Consider the following 19,834-nt stretch of genomic DNA (forward strand, 5'->3'; position numbering starts at 1 on the left):
TATTAATGTATCTTTAGCAACACCTCTAAAAAAACACATTGTTAAAAGTATTTCTTAACTATCTTATCAAAAATCATTGATCAATAAATATCACGTTTTAGTAAAAAGATATGCCGAAAAGCTATTTATATTTTTTGCATGCCTATCTCCCAGAATTAAAGTTTTTAATTGGTAGAATGGTCTAAACAAAATTATAGAAAAATGATCTTTAAAAATATCTCGATTTTTATGGTAAAATTGCCACCATCTCAATATAAAACTGGAATAAGATCAAGCAGAACAGTTATAAATTGTTGGATGCAATTGACATAATGTTTGATTTAAAGCAAAAGTATACATCTAACTAATTTAAAACTAGCAAAAATTCAATATAAAATTATGCTCATTTAAATTCAATCAATATATTCAATTTATATTTTTATTTGAAGCCGACATAGTCTGGAATATATGCAAAGCTTACTTATGCTCAAATTGAGCTTAACTTATTTGAATCAAGTATTTTGTTTTTTCCGTTGCTATATTCAGAATTGTAAAATCTATTCAAATCAGAATTAATACTGTTGCTTGCTTCGTTAAGGCATTTCTCAGAAAAAGAAGAATACAGTTGAGTGGCACGGGTATAAACGTGGAAAATACCCAAAACTGTAATAATGTGTGTAAAATTGGAGCTAAAATATTATATTGGGGTACTCCCTTGTTAACAGCCCTGGCTAGAGGTTGATTCGTTAAGTATGGCTTTTTCTGTTAATTAATAGGAATAATATGAATTTACAAGATATGCTAAAAGATTTTCAGATAAAAAAATCCTTTTTTGTATGCGGTAAATCTTGAAAATTGATTTCGGTCGTATCAGGATTTGATATACTATATTTTTCTAAAACATTAAACAGGCATTCTCTACGCACTAGCCAGATTTTTTCCTTTAGTCTGTCTTTACCTGCAACTGCTGAGGCGACAGCCGCAACCAAGAACGACAAGCACACTGCGGGGCCTGCGACCGTCTTCGCCACCGATCCAGCCAAAACGTACACTCCTAATCCCAAAGTAGAACCCACACCCAGACCGACGAGATCTACGAGATTTAAACATCGCGCCATCTCGCTGGTAGATTCATCTGAATCGGTTTTTCGTCTCGTAAGGACTTTGAATATGTTCCTGCCCATCTGCAAAATAGAGTATAAGTAAGTATTAAATATCATCTCTTGGATAAAAATTTCTCTGTAAACCATTCAAGGGTAACTAAGCCCAAGGCCCCAAGAATATTAACCACGTTACTAAATATTAATAACGTTCATGGCAAAAAATAACCTTTGTGACCTTAACCGTAGGAGAAATATTGTACCCACGGTGATTGTCGTGGGCCCAAAAGTGGCAGATCGATGGACCTACCGGACGGTAATTGACCCACCTGTGGCTTAGTCTTGAACATTAGTTAGTTTCTGGCAATTGCTGGCAAAGTACGTTTTTGAAAATAGCTAGTGTTTATGAATTTGTTGCTGAGAAACGGATTGATAAAACTGCGCAACTCAACATTCGGAATTGCAAAAATAGTTGACATATGTTCGAATATGACTGGAATCACTGGAGAACAATATACAATACATAAAGAGAAGTACGGGAAGTAAAGAAAATGTAATAAATGAAGATGAAAAGCTACAAAAAATGGGCAAAAATAAATTGGAGGAAACTTTGAAGGAAATGAATTTTCGTTACCAAAAAATTCAAACAGAAAATCGTTTTTAATAGAGAGAGACGAAATTATCTGCTGGCGATGACGATATTGAAGACCAGTTAGATAGTTTTCGAAAAGAAACAGGAAAATTTGGGTAAATGAAGGATATACGCCATAACGCATGGCATAAAAGCACCCTCAGGAAAATTCAAAGATTAATAACTGACTGACATTGGTAGTAAAAATGGATTTATGAGTGACGACTTATCACTTTAATCAAAACTGACTGGAGAAAATCATAAAAAGGTGAATGGTAATGTTTCTGAAATATACTTCCAACAAATGCTGGGTCTTATTCCTACTGGGTGTTTTATAATTACGGATAATGCCAGCTAATACTTAATAAAATCTGAAAAAGCGCCCACGTGACATCATTTATTGTCTGACTTTAAGTAAGAAGCAATTGCAGAAAGTTATGCTGCTACTGTAGATGATAAATTTTATAGGAAATTTGTTGTAGACGAAATCGTTCTAAAACGAAATTCACAGTGCACAAATCATAACACCACTCTAAAAGTGAAGGGAATAAAGCCAGTGAATTGTGAAAAATGAAGTACGTGCGCCTAATACGTGATTGGAATAGAAGAAATAGAAGAATGTGGGAAGCTGATAACATGCTAAAAAAAATGTAGAACTGTAGAATTTATCTGAACTCCAATCACTATAGTTCATCTGACTGCTCGGAACATGAAGTCTGAAGTTCACAAATGAAGCTGTATTGTTAATAGTAGATTTACTTAAATGATAATATTTAATACAATTTATCTACTTCCATATTATTCTTACTTGTCGATAAATTTTTATTTACTTTATTTAATTGTTTATTTTTTATTTATCTGTCGAATATAGGATTCAAATATATTGCAAATGTGGAAAGCTGATAACATGCTTAAAAACACATGTTGACTAAATTTTACAAATGAAAATAGCAGATTTTTTTATTAAATTTATCTGTTCTCATGTTTTGTTTGTTTTTGTTGTTTACTTCGATAAGTTTTTATTTACTTGATCTATTGATTTTTTTTTGTTTTTTTTTTTTAAATTTTTATTTATTTTTTGAAAATTGTATCTAGGAGGCTGTGACCATCATAAATACTTTTTACTTTGATATTTTTCATTTCTTTACTTGTCTAACGGGAAATAGCATTTAATGTAATGAACAATTATTTTTTAGGATAACCTAGTTTTTTCAAAGAACACTCTAGTGGGAACAAAAACTTTTAAAACCGGTACTGTTTTTGCAAATATTTAAAATCCGTTAAAAAATAAGCTCACAGGACGATCGATTTAGATTATCATGGAAAACAATAATCAATAATTTACAAATGGAGATATACGGGAAATGCACAAGAAAACTCTCGACAGGGCCGTGCATTATATGCAGCCCTCTATCCGGGACGTCGGCTTCCTGCACATTCTTTCTTTAGAAAACTGGATAATTTTATTATAAATGAAGAAATGTTGTGGGATACGTCAACGTAAATCCAGCTGCGTCGCCAAGAGAAGTGGCGAGGAGAGAATCTGTATGTATATATATATATATATATATATATATATATATATATATATATATATATATATAGTCAATACTTAAAAAGTCGCTTAAACAGCCATAAATATGACAAAAAAAATAACACTGCTCTTTCGAGCCATTCCAGGGAGAATCAGCACTCGTTTGACTTTCAAAGTGTGAAAATTTTACGCTCAGAAAGGCACACAAAAAGACGGGAATTTTATGAAATGATTGAGATCCAAAAAAATCCAAACGCCATAAACTCTAAGATCTAAAAATCTCAGCAAAATTTATCACAACTTAATTAAATAAAGAGACACATTAACCCGTGAATCTCACACAAACAAAAAAAAAAGCTTTAGAAAAAAAAACTCCGTTGTCCTACTGTGAACAAACGTACATCCAGGCTTCGCATTATTGTTTTGGTTCGTCGTCTTATCAATGTGGCTTGTCGATTTACATATTCAATATGTCTGTTGTGAATGTTGTAAAACTGTAAATTACCAAACAACTATAGTGAACCGTTGATTTTTGGCTTAAGGTATGTATGTAATCGTAATATAAAAAATTATGTATGTTTTATTGTTGTGCATCTATTTTTATACAATTTTTAATCACTTTGTTTGTTCTATTGACTTGCACTAGTAATTTTTAATCATTTCAATGCTGACCCCTATACAAATTTTTATCTATGTTTTAATTATGACCAGGAAAACAATGCTATAAATAATTTTATTTAAAAACACATTTTTGTAGGTTAAAATTAAATGTCTGAAGAAGGTCTTGAAGGCCGAAACGTCACAAAAAATAAAATGTTTCACAAGTAACGGAAACTTATTTTAATTTCACTAAAAAAGGACCAAAAAAACCCAAGAACCATTTCTTAAGTATATATATATATATATATATATATATATATATATATATATATATATATATATATATATATATATATATATATATATATATATATATATATATATATATATATATATATATATATATATATATAATGCAAAGTTTAATACATTGGAAGGATAAGCGCGTTCAAAAAATCCTTTATAATATCGGCCTTTACGATAAGAGATAATGCCGAACGACGGTGGTAAAAGTTGATAACTATTTTTGCGACTTGTTATTTTATGTGCCAAGTTCAAGCGCCACCATATTTCCTTCGATAATCGAAAAGGGCGAATTTCGGAACCGTCGGTGTACCCTGAAGACGGTTGTGCGCGCATTCGAAACGTGGAGATTAAATTTATCGTTTAGAGAACATATTAGTTAAATAAAGATTTTGTTTCAAAAATCCGGGCGTATTTTTACCGAAATTATTAATTTTAAATAATTTAAATCATTGTACGTAAAATCTCTCTTAGCAAAAGCCACCAATTTTGGTAGATTTAAGCAGTTAACAGATTTTTCCGTATCCTAAGGTGACATTTATATAAGAAAAATCCACATAATAGTATAAAATTTAATAATATAACGAGAGACTTACTTTCGTACTTAATAAAGGAAATGTTTTACGGTCACAGGATCACTGAAATACGCGAAAGCGGCCGGCAACCATCAGAACATAACGTAAAAAATTTGTTTCACTTCGCTGACAAACGAAATCGTTCAAAAAAAAAGATTAAAACGTGAGAAACGCTCCAAACAATTGTTTTATAGATATGTATACCTGACGTGTATCGCTAAATTGCGGTGATATAAATTTATTTGGATCGAGATTTGAAAGGTGATAACGGCAATTTGATTTGATTCAACTGAGTTTGACGCGGTTTGACTGAATATTATAGGCCGTTACAAATAAATGAAAATTTTCCGAAACGGGTGAGTGTCAAAAAGTTAGAAATACAGCTACCGATTTTTCCAAAGTTTCAGCAAACGTCTCGTTTAATGGTACGTCTGCAAGTTGAGTATACCTTTTATAAAAAAAAAATGAAAAAAGAAAATACCTGGCGGTGTTTCCTTTCAGACAATTTACTTAAATTTTACATTTCTCTGCATTCTCATTTCCCTATTTCACTACAAGTAAATATCTTCATTCTACTCTAAATGGAAAGCACAGTCTTTAAAGTACCCAAGATTTTTCTATCCACTTGTCGCTCTATCTGCTACGCTGTGCATTAGACAAAAAAAAAGTTATTTTCTCGTAATAAAGATTATAGTGTTACATTTCGTTTTAAAAAAGTTTCTTTCTATTTTTTTTGCCGATATCATACAGGGTAAAAGTCGGAAATTCCAAAATTGGTAAAATTAAAGAAACAAATTATATCATAAAATATCTAACACAGATTTTTTTTTAAGAGAGCTATTTGGGTAAATAACCTATTTACCTATATACGGTTTATGGTGGTTATTACCTTATTGATGAGTTTACTTCTATATACAAGGCGCAATGTTTTTTTAAATAAAAGGTCTTATTGCCCAGAAATGTCGGCATAGCTCTTTATGAAATCTAATGGAGAAGCATGTCTTCTAATTAAATCTAAAAAAAATTAAATACCATCTATATGTATGCCCATTATATATTTTAATTGTTTAATATTAATTCAAAATTCAAATTAGCAATTCAACTTTAGTTGAATTTGTTTTAATGCAGTACTCTACAGTTTTTTTCATAACCTTTTTCGGTGTCTTTTTAAATAAATGTAACTCTCAACAATTTTATAAAATCAGTTCTAAACCACCCTGTATATTAATTAATTCGGCTCATTTTTTTAAAATTTTAGCCAAGGCAAGAGGTCAAGCAGGAACGATATTGCACACTGTAGGTTAAAATAAGCAAAGTGTTGAGCAAACTCATTTTTTAATTTGACGTTGTAATTAGCATCAGTAAAGATTAAATCATCTATTGGAGGTATAATGAGATGATTCAAAACTAAATACCTACCTAATTCTTAATACCGACCATCTCAATGTATCTCGTTTAGCATTATGATTTTTTTTTCTTGCAAATATTTAATAATGCAGTATGGTATTATTAACCGAATAGATATGCCAAAAAAAACGTAGAAATAATTGTTTTGGAGGATTGAATTTGATAAATATGCTGCTCAAACCAAATATCTTGGGCAAAACCATACATGTAGATACTAGAGATATAGAGCGCCTGCCTATGACTATAATACAGAAAGTTATAAGGCAACTATAAAAGCAGTTTTGAGTAGGTCCATTCGACATGCGCATGCGCGAGATTTCAAAATGTTTTTTTTTTCACCGATGACCTTGCGAATAAGTGAATAAGTTTGTATGCAGTATTTGCTTAAAATAAGTTAAAGATTCTGGAAAAACGAAGTTAAGGGTGTGGAAATCATAAATCATAATCGCAAAGTGTTAGTTAGTGCGTGAAATGTAGAGACATGCGCGGAAAGTCATTACCTTCTCTAAAAAAATATCAATGTCGCCTGCGGCATATCAATTTTTACAGTAATAGGGTCACCATATGGGCGAAACCACTGAGAAAAAATCATCCTAAATTCGTAATGATCGCTCTAGCGTTATGCGTAGAACCTTTAATATTAATTCGAAGTATTTAATTCTGCGGCCATTTGTCTGATACTTGTCTCCGATTGCTCTTCAATAATATTTAACACAAATTCTTCGATTTCAAAACTGCTTTTTTCAAAAATTCCATATTCATTCAGGCAGTGTTGAAGCCTGGTAAACAAGCTGTGATAAAAAAAATCTACTTTCAGGATACGCATGCGTATAAAGACGGCAAATTTCCAAAGAATTTCGGTTTGCACGCCGGAAAAAATTAATTATTAAATAACAATTGTTTTATTAGTGGTATTTTCTATTCAAGCTAATTGAGCAATATCAAATAAAACAATAATAAGAAACGTCTTAAGAAATGTGAGTAGCCCGCTACTGTTTTTTTACTTTTAATTTAATTATTTTTTATTTCGAAACGGTATTATTAAAAAAATGTAAGAGACAAAAAGTTTCTAAATAAAAAAATATATATTTTATCCCATTTTTCATTAAATTAAGTTAGCAATCATGATAGGGGTAGTGTAATTCAATTGAATGAATTCAAAAATGAAGAAAGTGTGTTTTAATAATGGCAATACTTGTAAGATAAAAAGTGAAAACATTATTTTCCGCTTTCTTCCCTTCCCTATGTACTAAAACTAATCAAATTTGGTTCCTTTAAATATTGTGTATCCTCCTCCAAATATTCAGAAAATGCAGATCGTAAAGTTTAGATTGAACTTCACTGACAGATAAGTTCGCTTGATCTCGCCTATTGGAAGCGCAATGAGAAAAATTCGAAACGAAAATTTTCTTAGTTTTTTTATAAAATATAGCATTAATGTTTGCACTAACAAATTTTTCGCAAAACAAATAGCACCCTAGTGAGGCTCAGATAGTTTTCAAAATCGTCCAATTTCTTTGCAACATTTTGAAACCGAATTTTTGAAAAACCACTTTAAATTTTATAATATTGCATCTAAAATGTTTCCTCTTGCGGCTTTATATCTTACTCCGTAAAATCCATAATAAATATTTTACAGCTATTGCGAAATTGGGGGCTTAGAATTTCGGTCGAAGACGGTGCTGTTTACCCAACAATTTGAAAAGGCGTGATTTGTTTAATTCTAAACATTATCCAGATATAGATTAACTGAGTACACTTCTTTCAAGCACAAATAAATAAACAATTGAAAGTGGAATTATCAATGCATAATTGAAATTTGAAATTTGTAATACTTTAAACTTATAAAATTATAAGTATTGCAAAATCTACTTACGTTTTATTGTAAGAGCAATAATTGCCATAAGACACCTACATAAGATTTATAAACGTTTCTAAGATGTTTAATATTACTTTTTACCTCCCTCCTGCGTCGGTTGTTGATGAATCGAACTTGCTGACATTCCCTAATTATCCTGTTCACTACTTGAGAGCTTGACTGAAACTGCTTTGTGAAAAATTGTTGGTTTGTTCTATATTAAGGCACATAAATTTCAAAGCGCTGCGTCGAGCCGTTTAAAAGTTATAGTATTCAAACTTCCTTGTGTCACCCGGTGTATCTAGAGTTTTATTATAGTAGAGCAATTCGCAGCCACAAAATGCTTAGACGACGACGATGTAAAAAAATTGTAAAACGTACTAACCTGTGGTCGTTCATGCTTTACAATTCTTTGAAAACAAAAATATCATGTTTGTTCGGAAATCTGCAGTAACGAAAAGTTTGGAATGTCGCGGCTGAGTGCTCGCTTATGGAGTGGCAAAACGTGTGTCGGACACGCATTTAATTCTGTTTAGACATGCCCGAAAGCTTATCGTTAGGTGACTTATGTTAACTAGCAATTCCATTCTGCTATCACAATAATTATCACACAATTGTGCGGAAAAACTGAAACAGTCTGATCGACCAAAACATGCGAAAAGTTCTTTTTTGTCGCGAAACTGATATCAGACGAATAATTCGGAGTGTTCCAAAATTCATTCTTTATGGCACATTCTACGTCGCTCTACAGGATATTGAAATTCTAACAAAGAAAAACATCATTATTGTCAAACCAGTGTTGCATATTTCATTGACATTTTGTGCGATCCTAGTAAGTAGCAAAACATATTTTTTTATGCTAAAGAAAGATACAAAGACCACTGAAACAGGAACCCCAAAACACAATGGAAAAAAGGGGTCTTACAGATAACGATTGGCAAGATAGGATCTGTCACGTTTTCCGCCCCGTGTGAAGTACGAGAAGAGATATTTAAATTCATTAGTTAGCTAAAACATTCCTTCCTGAGATTAATTTTTAGAATTCATTTTTTGTCCTTCTCCAGTTCTTCTCTTAACATGTATGAAAAATCGTCTGCATAATTTGCAATAATCACCTGGTCAACCACTAAGACGCAAGTGAAAGAGGTAATCGTTATCTATTTCAATATCCATGTCATTACACATTTTACATGTGTGTGTGTGTCTTAAGCATATGATATATAGCATACCGTTTTTTATTTGTAAATAGTAGAAATACATCTAACCTATGCTGAATTTAGTAAACTCTCAATATTTCGATAAATTTTGGCATGGCAACACTGTCATAGATCTTTTCTAAATCTACACCTAGATACGTATATTTGTTGCCATTCTCTTTTCTATAAGATGCGGCATGGTTCTGTTTCTTTTTTGAAATAAAAAAAAGTTAACTTTTCTTCGAATTACTGGTGTGTTTAGACTTTGCAAAGCCCTTTTCATTTTTGAGATCCAGGGTGTTTTTGGAAAAGTAAAAAGTGGGGTTTTTGGCGGTTTTAACAGAATTCAGTGCCATACTCAATATGTTTCTATCCTCAATCCTTTTCGAGAAATAAACCAAACTTATATTTTATAAATGGGTCACCCTGTATATTTTCGGATAATACGATTGAGTTTGTCAAGGACATCTGAGAAATATGTAAAACTTTATGATTATTTTTGATATTAATCCTAATATTCAAGTTTTGGTAAAAATTATTCGTTTTTGTTAGTTGGCTATGATGGGTTATTTTAAAAACAAAATAACACAGTCCTGTCATATTCAGAGATTTTTGCATTTCTGAAAACTGCCGTTTACGTTTTTTTAATTTTTAATTTCAATTAAAAAGTCAAAGGCAGGTATAACAGGTAATGTTAAATTTGAAAATTTTGAAAAATACGGCATGGTAGTTTCTTATATTCAGTGTAACGAAAATGGGGATGAAACTTTAGAAGTCTATTGTAACTAACCAAAACTATTTATAATGATCTATTACTTATAGATATACAAAGACAGCCGGATAAAAGAATTCTTTTCAGATTAAAATCTAATTTAATTCAGCACGGATCATCTTGTAAACCCCGGCCTAACAATTACAACAAAGAAAAGAATGAGATTGAAAAATTAATGTGTTGACTTCATTCAATCCAAATCACAAGTTAAAAACGATCTTAAAAAATCAAATTCAAGCCATATAAATTTCATCTGAAATGCTTATTTTAATATTAATTTTCCTAGCCACTGGATTGGAACAAATGGACGTATAAAATAAAATATGTACCATGCGGTACCACACAATAACACATTTGAGAAATGCCATTGAAATAGCCCTTAGAGAGCTACGAGCAGCGCTATTTTTTCTTTTAAATCCAAGAAGACTCATAAGAAACATGTGTGAAACTTAATAAGGCATAATGAGGAACAATTTGAGTAATACTTATGATCCAGTTCTATAAGCCATCATTTTAAGATTTTTCTTTTGTATAATTAAAACGAAGTTTTTTTCTGTCAATAATGATTAGTTTTATTATATTAGAGGCATAAAATAAAAATTACCAAATTAAATATTTATAACCTGCCCTGGCCAACTTAGAAAAGAATATATATTTTTTATAACTTAAATATTAGGCATAATATTAAAAACAGCCATAGTTGGTTTTATATTTTTGAGATGCTCTTAACAATGGTATTATTCAAAAAGGCGTATTATACAAGGCGATTCATTAAAAAAACAAATTAAGAATTCTGCTTAAAATACAGCAACAAACCCATTTTTTACTTCTCTAATAAGGTCTAGAATAGCTGAGATACGAGGGATTTCTCAAAATACAAAGCTTCCAAAAACTCAAATATCAAAAGGGCTATAAAAATTCTGTTTGCGGCATCTTTTGCTTCTCTGAAAATTGAGATAACCGTATTTTAAGAAATCATGTAGTGTGTTTTCTTTTCATTGGTGTTATAGGGATATGGAACAATCTCGAAAAATTGGTTAGATGGAAACATTATTCCTTATTTTATAATCAGTATATTAAAAATATAGTTGAAAACAATCGTAACCTGAAACAACAATTAAAAAACTCAATAATGATAGCAAAATGTATATAAATCTACTAATTAATAATCATATGATTGAATATTGCAATTCAATATTATTACAATAATGAAAAACAATTACACAGATGCATTTTAATGTAGTATATTCCACTGCATAGATTCTACCAGAAACAGTTGCTTTGTTTTGGAAATAAACATGAAACATAACAAACACTTCTGCAGGTGGAAAGGCATTTTTTACAAATAAAACGACCAAAATAAATTTTATAAAGTCTTAATCTTAATATGATTGACCCTTAAACGAGACCGTTATTTTTTTTTTTTCGATGTTGTTTTCCGAAACACACTCGGATTTTAAAAATTTTGAATTCGGTGTAAGCAGCTGGGCAATATTCAATCATATTGAATGAGTGTTAATTATAATTGACATTTTAAATATAATTTTTGTATTTTAACAGTAAAATTTACATATATTTTGTTAAGAGAACGAAATTTTGAATTTAATAGTGACAGGTATATCTACTGAAAAAAACGGCATTATCGGGAGTTTTTATTTTTTTTACTGATACTACTTTTTGTTGCAATAAAGGTGATATGGTAGCATTTAATTTTTTTGAGAAAATAAATTTTATTTATAATGATGTGATATAAGCAATCTAAATCAATCTCGGCGTAGCGTTGATAAGTTAAAAAGAGCCCTATTTCAACTACTACAAGTTTCTGAAGTTATTATTCAATGATCCAAAAATTTCTGAACTCTCCCCACTACTTTCTCTTAGTAAAAACGCAACAGATTAATCAGAGCCCCAATTTCTTTTAAAATGTTGTATGGGTTGATGAAAGTTTATATATTTAGCAAGAAAGAAAGGAAGGACATTTTGGGTTTCATGTAGGTGCGGCACTACATCAAAACAGGGTCCTTCACTAAAAATTTTTGTTTTAAATTTGGAAGGTACGTACAATTGTAAGAATGGGTAATAACAGAGGTGAATAAATTAAAAGGAATATTTTCTCTCTTTTCATCTGTTGTTCAATATTGTCCAAACGGCAAGACTGAGAGTTGCTAGTTTTTCCTTCTTTTTTTTTTTATTTTTCATCATTTGTTTCGTAATCAGTGACAAGTGATTTCGACGCTACATAAGGGCAAAATTACTGATACACTCGTAAGAACGTTTTTCGAAACGCAGGGTAAAACAGGTTATTAAACACTACCGCCGATAACTGACACCTGGTCGACATCTACCTGACTAGCCCCTGTCTTGTATTTAACCCATGATTAAATTATTGTTGACAATAAGGTATACTATACAATTTAGTAAACACAAGCAAAAGCGAAACCGTGGCGAACAAGACAAACCTTCATCTTCAGAAATCCTTGTCCAAATATCTTTTTAGTTTATAGATGCCACCAAATTCGCAATAATCTCAATAATCTACGTGGTATAATCTGACGGTTATACCGTTAAGTCAAGTATAGATACCTGTAAAATTCCAAACAACATTTTGCAAGCGAGCGTTCAATTCCTTAGAAACACCACACTTTCACATATCAATAAGACCGCGTAGATTTTTCAAATCCTTCGCAGTAATGCAGAGAACGTTAATTATTATTATTAAATGTCGTTACGGAATTTAATGACGGTTTAATGAATCGAGTGGTCTTTCTGCAAAACCTATACCGTAGCTAACAATAATTAAATTATTGGTTTCAAAAGCAGATATTGGGATCCCCCTCTTTTGGTGATTGACCGCCTTTTTTGACATTGAATATTGTTTGTACTGGTTATTAGGTAACGTGCAAAAATCCGGTGGAAGGATAAAGCTGCTTGTCACGCGTTGTAAATTTCAGTACTGGATTGCGAGGCGGTCTGTCCAGAGGATGCCCATTTATTATGGGATAACATTTTTTCTCTGAAACTACAAACGATAGGAAAAAAAAGTGAAATAGAAAGGTTGCAGAGTTTCCTTTAGGTTTTATGTGTATACAGGGTGTTCATCTGAGTTAAATACTTCTTACTTTTTACAAAACTTCTGGATTCCTACTGCGTCGGACTGAGTGAACTTGATTGACCTTTTGCCAATCATCCTGTTGGCTTCTTCACAGCTTGACTGAAACTGGCCCGCATTTTACTCTGTACTCTATAAAAATATCAACTAGGGTCAAAGAATACGAAAAGACAAATAAACTCATCCGCTGTTGCCGAACACAATCACCAAACCGGACATAACATTTTATTTTTTCTTGTATGTAATCAATTCTTCTACCAACGAAAAATCTGAGAGTCTATAGAAATCTATAAACGACCTAACAATCTTAACCGCGACTCAGGTCTCTACCTGTCAGCAATATGGGAATCTGTCATTCGAGACGGTGTTTATGCCCCTCATTTAGCTCCGCCACCCTCAAATAATATATAAGCAGGTACAGAGTAAAATGCGAGCAATTTTCAATCAAGCTTTGGAGATGCCAACAGGATGATCGGCGAAACATCAGCAAGTTCGATTCAGCAAAAACCGACGCAGGAGGAATCCAGAAGTTTTACAAAAAGTATTGCAGTAACCTGTGGAAGTTTCTTTGAAAAAATAATATTGTATATATCTGCCTATCTCGATAATTATAATCATGTTTAATTACTTTTACATTTAATATTCTAATAAATTAAGCTAAACGCCGCTGTCTCATTACTTTCATTAACAAAACTCATCTCTCTGTATGCAATTTAATGTGACCCAATTGCCCACCCTATTTAATGATCCCTGTCTTTGCAAGTTTACATTTTATTACTCCCTAGCATTTTAAACGAAAGCAGTGATAATTACATAGAAGAAAGAGCATTTAAAGTAGAATTAGATCAATATGTGAATATTAATATTGTTAAGACAGCCCTGCATTCACCTATTTGCATTTCAAGATGCTTAATAACTTATTCAATCACCGGCAACTAAAAACTAAATTCAATTTCAAAGTTGGCTTCGTCGTGGACGTCTAGTTTGATTTTCATGTTTTTTTTTTTTAATTCCGCAGTACCAATGCTATCGGAAATTTTTATTCAGATTTGAATTTGAGCATATTCGGGGTGCAACAATGAGACTAAGTTTTTTTCCCGAAATTTGGAACACCCTGTAGAATATAACGGCGGCACTTTTGATCAACCGGAATTACATCCGAGCATGACCTTTTTAGAACGTTTTGGTTTAAAATTAAAATTAAAAAGATTAAAATCAAACGAGCCTGTAATGTATGTTGTTTGTTGGGGTATTTGTGATTTCAATTTTAAAATATCAGTATCTCAGTATTATGACTCTCATATTCCTTTGTTCATTGCAGTGTTATTGACGATAAAAAATGTTCCTAAAAATCGACAAACAAGACCTTATGGTGTCTTTGTCTTTAAGAAAGATTTGGTTTACTTTGGGATCCATAGTTTTTGGCGAATTTAATTTCTCTTGTATGCTACGAAATTATTTAATATAATCAAGAAGCAATTGTGTGTAATGCATCGTCAAGAATAATTAAAGGCACAGATTTTTTGTTTTTGTTTTATTTGAGACGCGAGGTTTATGTTAAGTATACAAAATTTTGCGATATCGATAAATGATCTTCAATAGCTACTCGTACATGAATTTACGACTTCCTCTCAGACCGGCGATTGTAGATAATGATGATAGATAGGTGTTAGCGTCTGCTAAGGTTGTTAGATTCTGCACCTAATGGAGCTTGGGTATTGCCTCTACGAAACTATGAAAAATTAAATGAATTAAAATTTAAAGAAAATATTAATTTTACGGCCCCCTATTATCCAAATAAAAAAGGAGATCTAAAGAAAAACAGAAAAATTTTAAATAAGTATAATAGAGATAGAGAGGCCCTGCCTGCCGATAATACAGCAGTTTTTAATTCAACCATATAGCTGCTAGAGACATAGAGGACCTGCCTATACCAATAATGCATTAACATATAAAGCAATTATGAAAAAAAAAAATTGCGTATGCGCGAGATTTAAAATCTCGTTTTGAACCAATCACTTGCGACATTCAACAACCAACAAGGCCGCTGACAGATCGTCAATAAGTTTCAAGAGCAAAAATTACATGATCCAAAAGAACGATAAAAATTAGTTTTAAAAAAAGAAAAAAAAATACAGAACATCCCCGAATGGTCATCTGTATATTCAAATTAGTTGAAATAGTCGAGATAAAAAATGCTGAACAGAGGTGTAGTAAAATACGAGGTTGATTTTGTTGCACCGGTGTATTAGTTAAAATACAATAGAGAAGAATCACATTCACTGGAAAAACATCCACTCGCGGTTCGTACCTAATCTGTCTGTCCACGAGCTTTTTACACGTCGACTGCCAATGCAATTTTCAGAAATAAGAAACCAAAAATAACAATTGCTTTTATGCCATTATCTTATTAAAAACTCTAATTCTAGTCCATAAGTATGTCAGCGGGTGGTATGCAGGACTCCGATTATTATCGTACCTGCCCGTAAGTTGTGTGTTTTGTACGATGATGTTGTGGTTTCACTTTTTTCTCCTGGGCGTTAGCTGGAACTGTACTCATTGCTGTGTTCAGTTGGGCCTTGTATGGAAGGTCTAGGACTATGCCTGGAATACTGGTCCCGTCGCCGACTTGCACCTCAAGCAAGACATATATTATTGCATTCTTTACTATATTAAAACTTTTAAATCTCCTGGTTGATTTCTCTGGAGCGTCATCTCTTGATATACCACGCATCTAATTTGTTTAAGCAACTGCCATCTGTTGCTAAACGTTGTAACTAATTTCTCTCTCTAAACGACGAAACTAATTGGTTAAAGTAAACACAAGCAAACAGCGGATCTCCTTCAAAGGCACCATATTTCGTTGAATCGTGGCTAATTTGTTCGAGCCAGTTCTAACTAATTAAATTGTACAAGCGTCAATAGATGCGGCACACACGGTATTAGTCGTCGACCAGAGCGCCTCATTGAAGTAGATATGTACGGTCCCGCTAGAGTGAGCGACAGGGTACCAAAAAGTAACAAGAGGGGGCCAGCAGCAGAAGACGAGAAGATGGCCGTTGGCGAACGTTAATACGTGTGACATATTAAGATTACGTTTTGATATTGGCACCCACTTCATTTGAAAAGTAAATTGTTTCAGTTTGAATACATGTTTCCCTTGGGCCACCTTGTATATACAATTTAAACTATCTTTTGAAACGCAATCAGGCGTCCTTTCAGTTGGAGTCAAAAAAATGCATTTAAATTAATAATTTAAAGATTAATTGGCGGGGTATGTTTTAATTAGTTTGGGTTCTAATTCTGGGACTCTAGCTCGCAGGACCAAAAGTAGGCTTTCTATCTATGGACGATGACAGTACATGCAGGCCATGTTTAGAAGAGGAGGAAACTGTAATTAATTTAACCATTTAAGAGTACTAGGAGCTCAATTCATTGAGCCAGAGGAAATATCTAAACTTCTCATAAAATGGGTACTGTACTCCTCCTCAAAGGTACAGTGCGCTTCTTTCGGAGTTGGTAAAGACGCGTGGGCATAATGGATCGAAAAGTTTTAATGCAACGCCCTGGCCATAAAAGATAGAGACGCAATACAGATAAAATACCAATATAGTATGTTGTGGATGCTTCCATAACTTAATGAGTTATGAAAGCCAACAAAAAAAAAAACTATTTGCAGTAGAAGTCAATGCAAAAAAAAAAATCTAAAATGAGGAGAAACTCTAAAAACGACAGCGGCCCAACTCGATCCTTTATTGGGCTAAATGACAAACCCGAAACTTGATCAAAGAATCAATTGCAAATTCATCGCAAGATCCATTGTATTAGTCTCGGAATTTAAATTGCCTAGATAAAAAAAAAGTCGCGAAGTGTATATTTAGTTGGATTCTCAGTCATATTTAATATGAATTAAAATATCACCACTGATATTTTAAACTCTCAAAGAATCCGTAATTATTTCGTTTATGTTTTGGTACAAAAATATAAATCTAGTTAGTTTCGTAAATAAATAATACGGAAAATGTAATTTTAATTGTATTCTAAAAAGGCAAGGCTCTCAAGCAGTTATAAAAAACATGACCTTCTAAATATCAAGTGTTTCTAATTTCCGGAGTTAATAAATATTGTTATTGTATAGCAATATGTAAAAACTCTTAGGCAGTTTTGCAATAAGAGTTATGATTTTGTTCGACACTAGGCATTATCCCATTTAACACAGACGGCAATTGTGACCTCAAAACCTATCCGAAGAGTTTACAATTACATAATTCAGAGTTTCTTGTATGTTGTTAAATGTGTCCACTCAGCAGATGAGACACATTTGGGGGTACGTCCACATCTCGAATGCCTCTGATGCACTCTTCTCAGTGCTTCTTCAGCAGAGTGCACGTCGCTGCCTCATAAAACAATACCAAGAAAACATAGTATCTGAGTAGCTTTGTATTTTTAATGTGTAGTTGGTTAGAGCATAAAATATCTTGCATCGATCTAAAGGCACCACGCGTTACTCGATCGAAGTTCCCAAACAGCGAAAGCACGGTTTTATATATGTTATTACAAAAAGATCTAGCAATAATTCTGAGGGTATTTGGTGTCGCCCTGGTGACTTGCCTGTTTTTGTGTTCTTGATGGCTTCTATTATCTTCTCTGTTGAAGTATTAACTATCTTTTTTTTGTCTACAGTTAAAGAACTTCAACTAAATCTTCTATATAAGATATCCATTTAGTTATATTTCTCTTGTATATACCAGAATTTCAACAAGACAACAGACAATAATAACGCCTTATGTATAACAAACAGTTGAAATAAGACCCTATTAAGGCGCTTAGGAAACTGGGTCGCCAAGTGACGTCGGTCGATGGTCATTGAGGCGACCGACATGAGGAGGACCATCAGGTTATATATTATGTTTACAGATCATAAATTAATATGGGCATTAGTTAAAGACAATAAGCTACTATGATTGCTACATAAAATGCGAAAGTCGTATTTATTTTTTTGATTACAATTAAACATTTGAATAAACATTATGTTGTATAAAATGTGATAGGGTATGGAGTTGGTCCTTAACCTAATAAAATCTAATTGCAATGGACGTGTGTATCTGGACTATGTGCCCCACTTTCCGTGTAAAATGTAAAGAAGAAGAAACGGCTATCGTTACTATGCGGATGATAAAATTGTCAAATGCCAAATGGTTTTTCCGTTTGAAATGTGACAATCTGTAAGCGATATATGGAAACAAATTACAAATATTAAACAATCACATTTGGATAATATTGAAAAGAAATAATTTAAAGTGTAGTAAACTGAGTTATATATATTGCTGTTGGGCATAAATTCTGGCACTCAATTAATAGACAAGAAAGGCGGTTCAATATTGTACCATTTTTTTAAAATGACCACGAATTCAATCAGTTCCGAAAACGAGAAAGTTGATTACAAAAACGAGGGTGAAGTAGAAACGCTGGATTTTCCTAAGCATCCGTTGCACAGCTGTTGGACTTTATGGTACTTTGAAAATGATAAAACCATAAGGTGGGAGTTAAATCAACGTGAAATAGCTTCATTTCAAACGGTAGAAGATTTCTGGAGCTTATACAATCATATAAAACCAGCCAGCGAATTGAAACAAGGCACAGATTATTCACTTTTTAAAAAAGGGATTACCCCTATGTGGGAAGATGAGGCTAATCAAAAAGGGGGCCGATGGTTGATCAGCTTGGATCGACGGCAGAGAGCCAATGAACTGGACAAATATTGGTTGGATGTCATACTTTGTTTGATTGGTGAAGCATTTGACAATTCCGATGAAATTTGTGGTGCAGTTGTGAATATTAGATACAAAACAGATAAAATAGGAATTTGGACCGCCGATGCGGCTAATAGCACCGCAGTCCTTGAAATAGGAAGAAAATTGAAAGAAAGGTTGCACATAACATTGCATACAATTTTTTATGAAGCTCATAAAGATACAAAAGATAAGACGGGTTCAAATTCAAAAATTTCTTATTCCTGTTGATGTTGTACATGTCATTATATTTATTATTTTACTGCGGTAGTTAAAATTAATTGATACTCAATAGTGTAGGACTCATATTGCACATATTTTTATGTGTAACTTAAATTGTTTTATGGTCCAGGTCACTAGGTTTAAATATCTTTCATATCTAGACAATGTCTTAAATTTAATTTGCGATATTACATTTTCAGCATTTAAAACGCTTTTTATAATATTTGTAAATTGGTTGTCATTTTTCATACCATTAAAGGCAAATTAAATGAATTGCAAAGTATAAGTGTTTAATTTTTTTCAGGTCAATCTTAAATATTTTTCTACCTCTAGGCAGGTATAAATATTTATGTACCTCTTGGCAGCTATTAATTGTGTTTTGTTATTTTTAATTCATGTTTTTTGGAAAACTGAAATTCCCAAGATCCATTGCATCAGTCTCAGAATTGAAATTACCTAGATACAAAAACGGCGTGAAGTGTATATTTAGTTGGATTTTCAGTCTTGTTTCATATGCATTCAAAGCTGCTACTGATATTTTATACTCTCAGAGAATCCGAATTATTTCGTATATGTTTCAGTGCAAAAATATAAATCTAGTTAGTTTCGTAAAAGTGGAAAATTTAATTTTAATTGTAAGTGTAATTGTGTTAAAAAAGTTAAATTTCGGCATTATTGAAAAAATACTGCCCAACATCTAAACTGGGACCTGTGGAACTGACGAACTGTAAGCGGCCATGATAGTTACTAAAAATC

At 32.3% G+C, this 19,834-nt stretch overlaps 2 protein-coding genes across 5 annotated transcripts in view; one reads left to right on the plus strand and one right to left on the minus strand.

Annotated features, from left to right (window-relative positions):
• LOC132704057 (high affinity cationic amino acid transporter 1) overlaps window positions 1–12,749 on the minus strand; it is a 39,520-nt gene extending 26,771 nt beyond the window's left edge. Inside the window, exons 1-2 of one of the 4 annotated variants that reach the window (XM_060673704.1) lie at window positions 12,539–12,749; window positions 938–1,163 (exon numbers count right to left, since the gene is read on the minus strand). In XM_060673704.1, coding sequence (XP_060529687.1) covers window positions 938–1,163; window positions 12,539–12,559 — 247 coding nt within the window. In that variant the 5' untranslated portion in view covers window positions 12,560–12,749. Of the gene's footprint in view, window positions 1–937; window positions 1,164–4,743; window positions 5,006–8,089; window positions 8,337–8,372; window positions 8,497–12,538 lie in introns of those variants that run through there. The other 3 variants (XM_060673706.1, XM_060673708.1, XM_060673707.1) reach the window with 3 other exon arrangements.
• Window positions 12,750–18,245: 5,496 nt separating this feature from the next.
• Window positions 18,246–19,350, plus strand: LOC132704059 (eukaryotic translation initiation factor 4E1-like). Its single transcript, XM_060673711.1, has one exon. The coding sequence runs from the start codon at window positions 18,464–18,466 to the stop codon at window positions 19,085–19,087; it is 624 nt and encodes a 207-aa protein (XP_060529694.1). The 5' UTR covers window positions 18,246–18,463; the 3' UTR covers window positions 19,088–19,350.
• Window positions 19,351–19,834: the final 484 nt, after the last annotated feature.

The sequence above is a fragment of the Cylas formicarius genome, unplaced genomic scaffold (genome assembly GCF_029955315.1).
Source record: "Cylas formicarius isolate icCylForm1 unplaced genomic scaffold, icCylForm1.1 PGA_scaffold_6__28_contigs__length_40554024, whole genome shotgun sequence".
In the NCBI taxonomy this organism is placed as follows: Eukaryota; Metazoa; Arthropoda; class Insecta; order Coleoptera; family Brentidae; genus Cylas; species Cylas formicarius.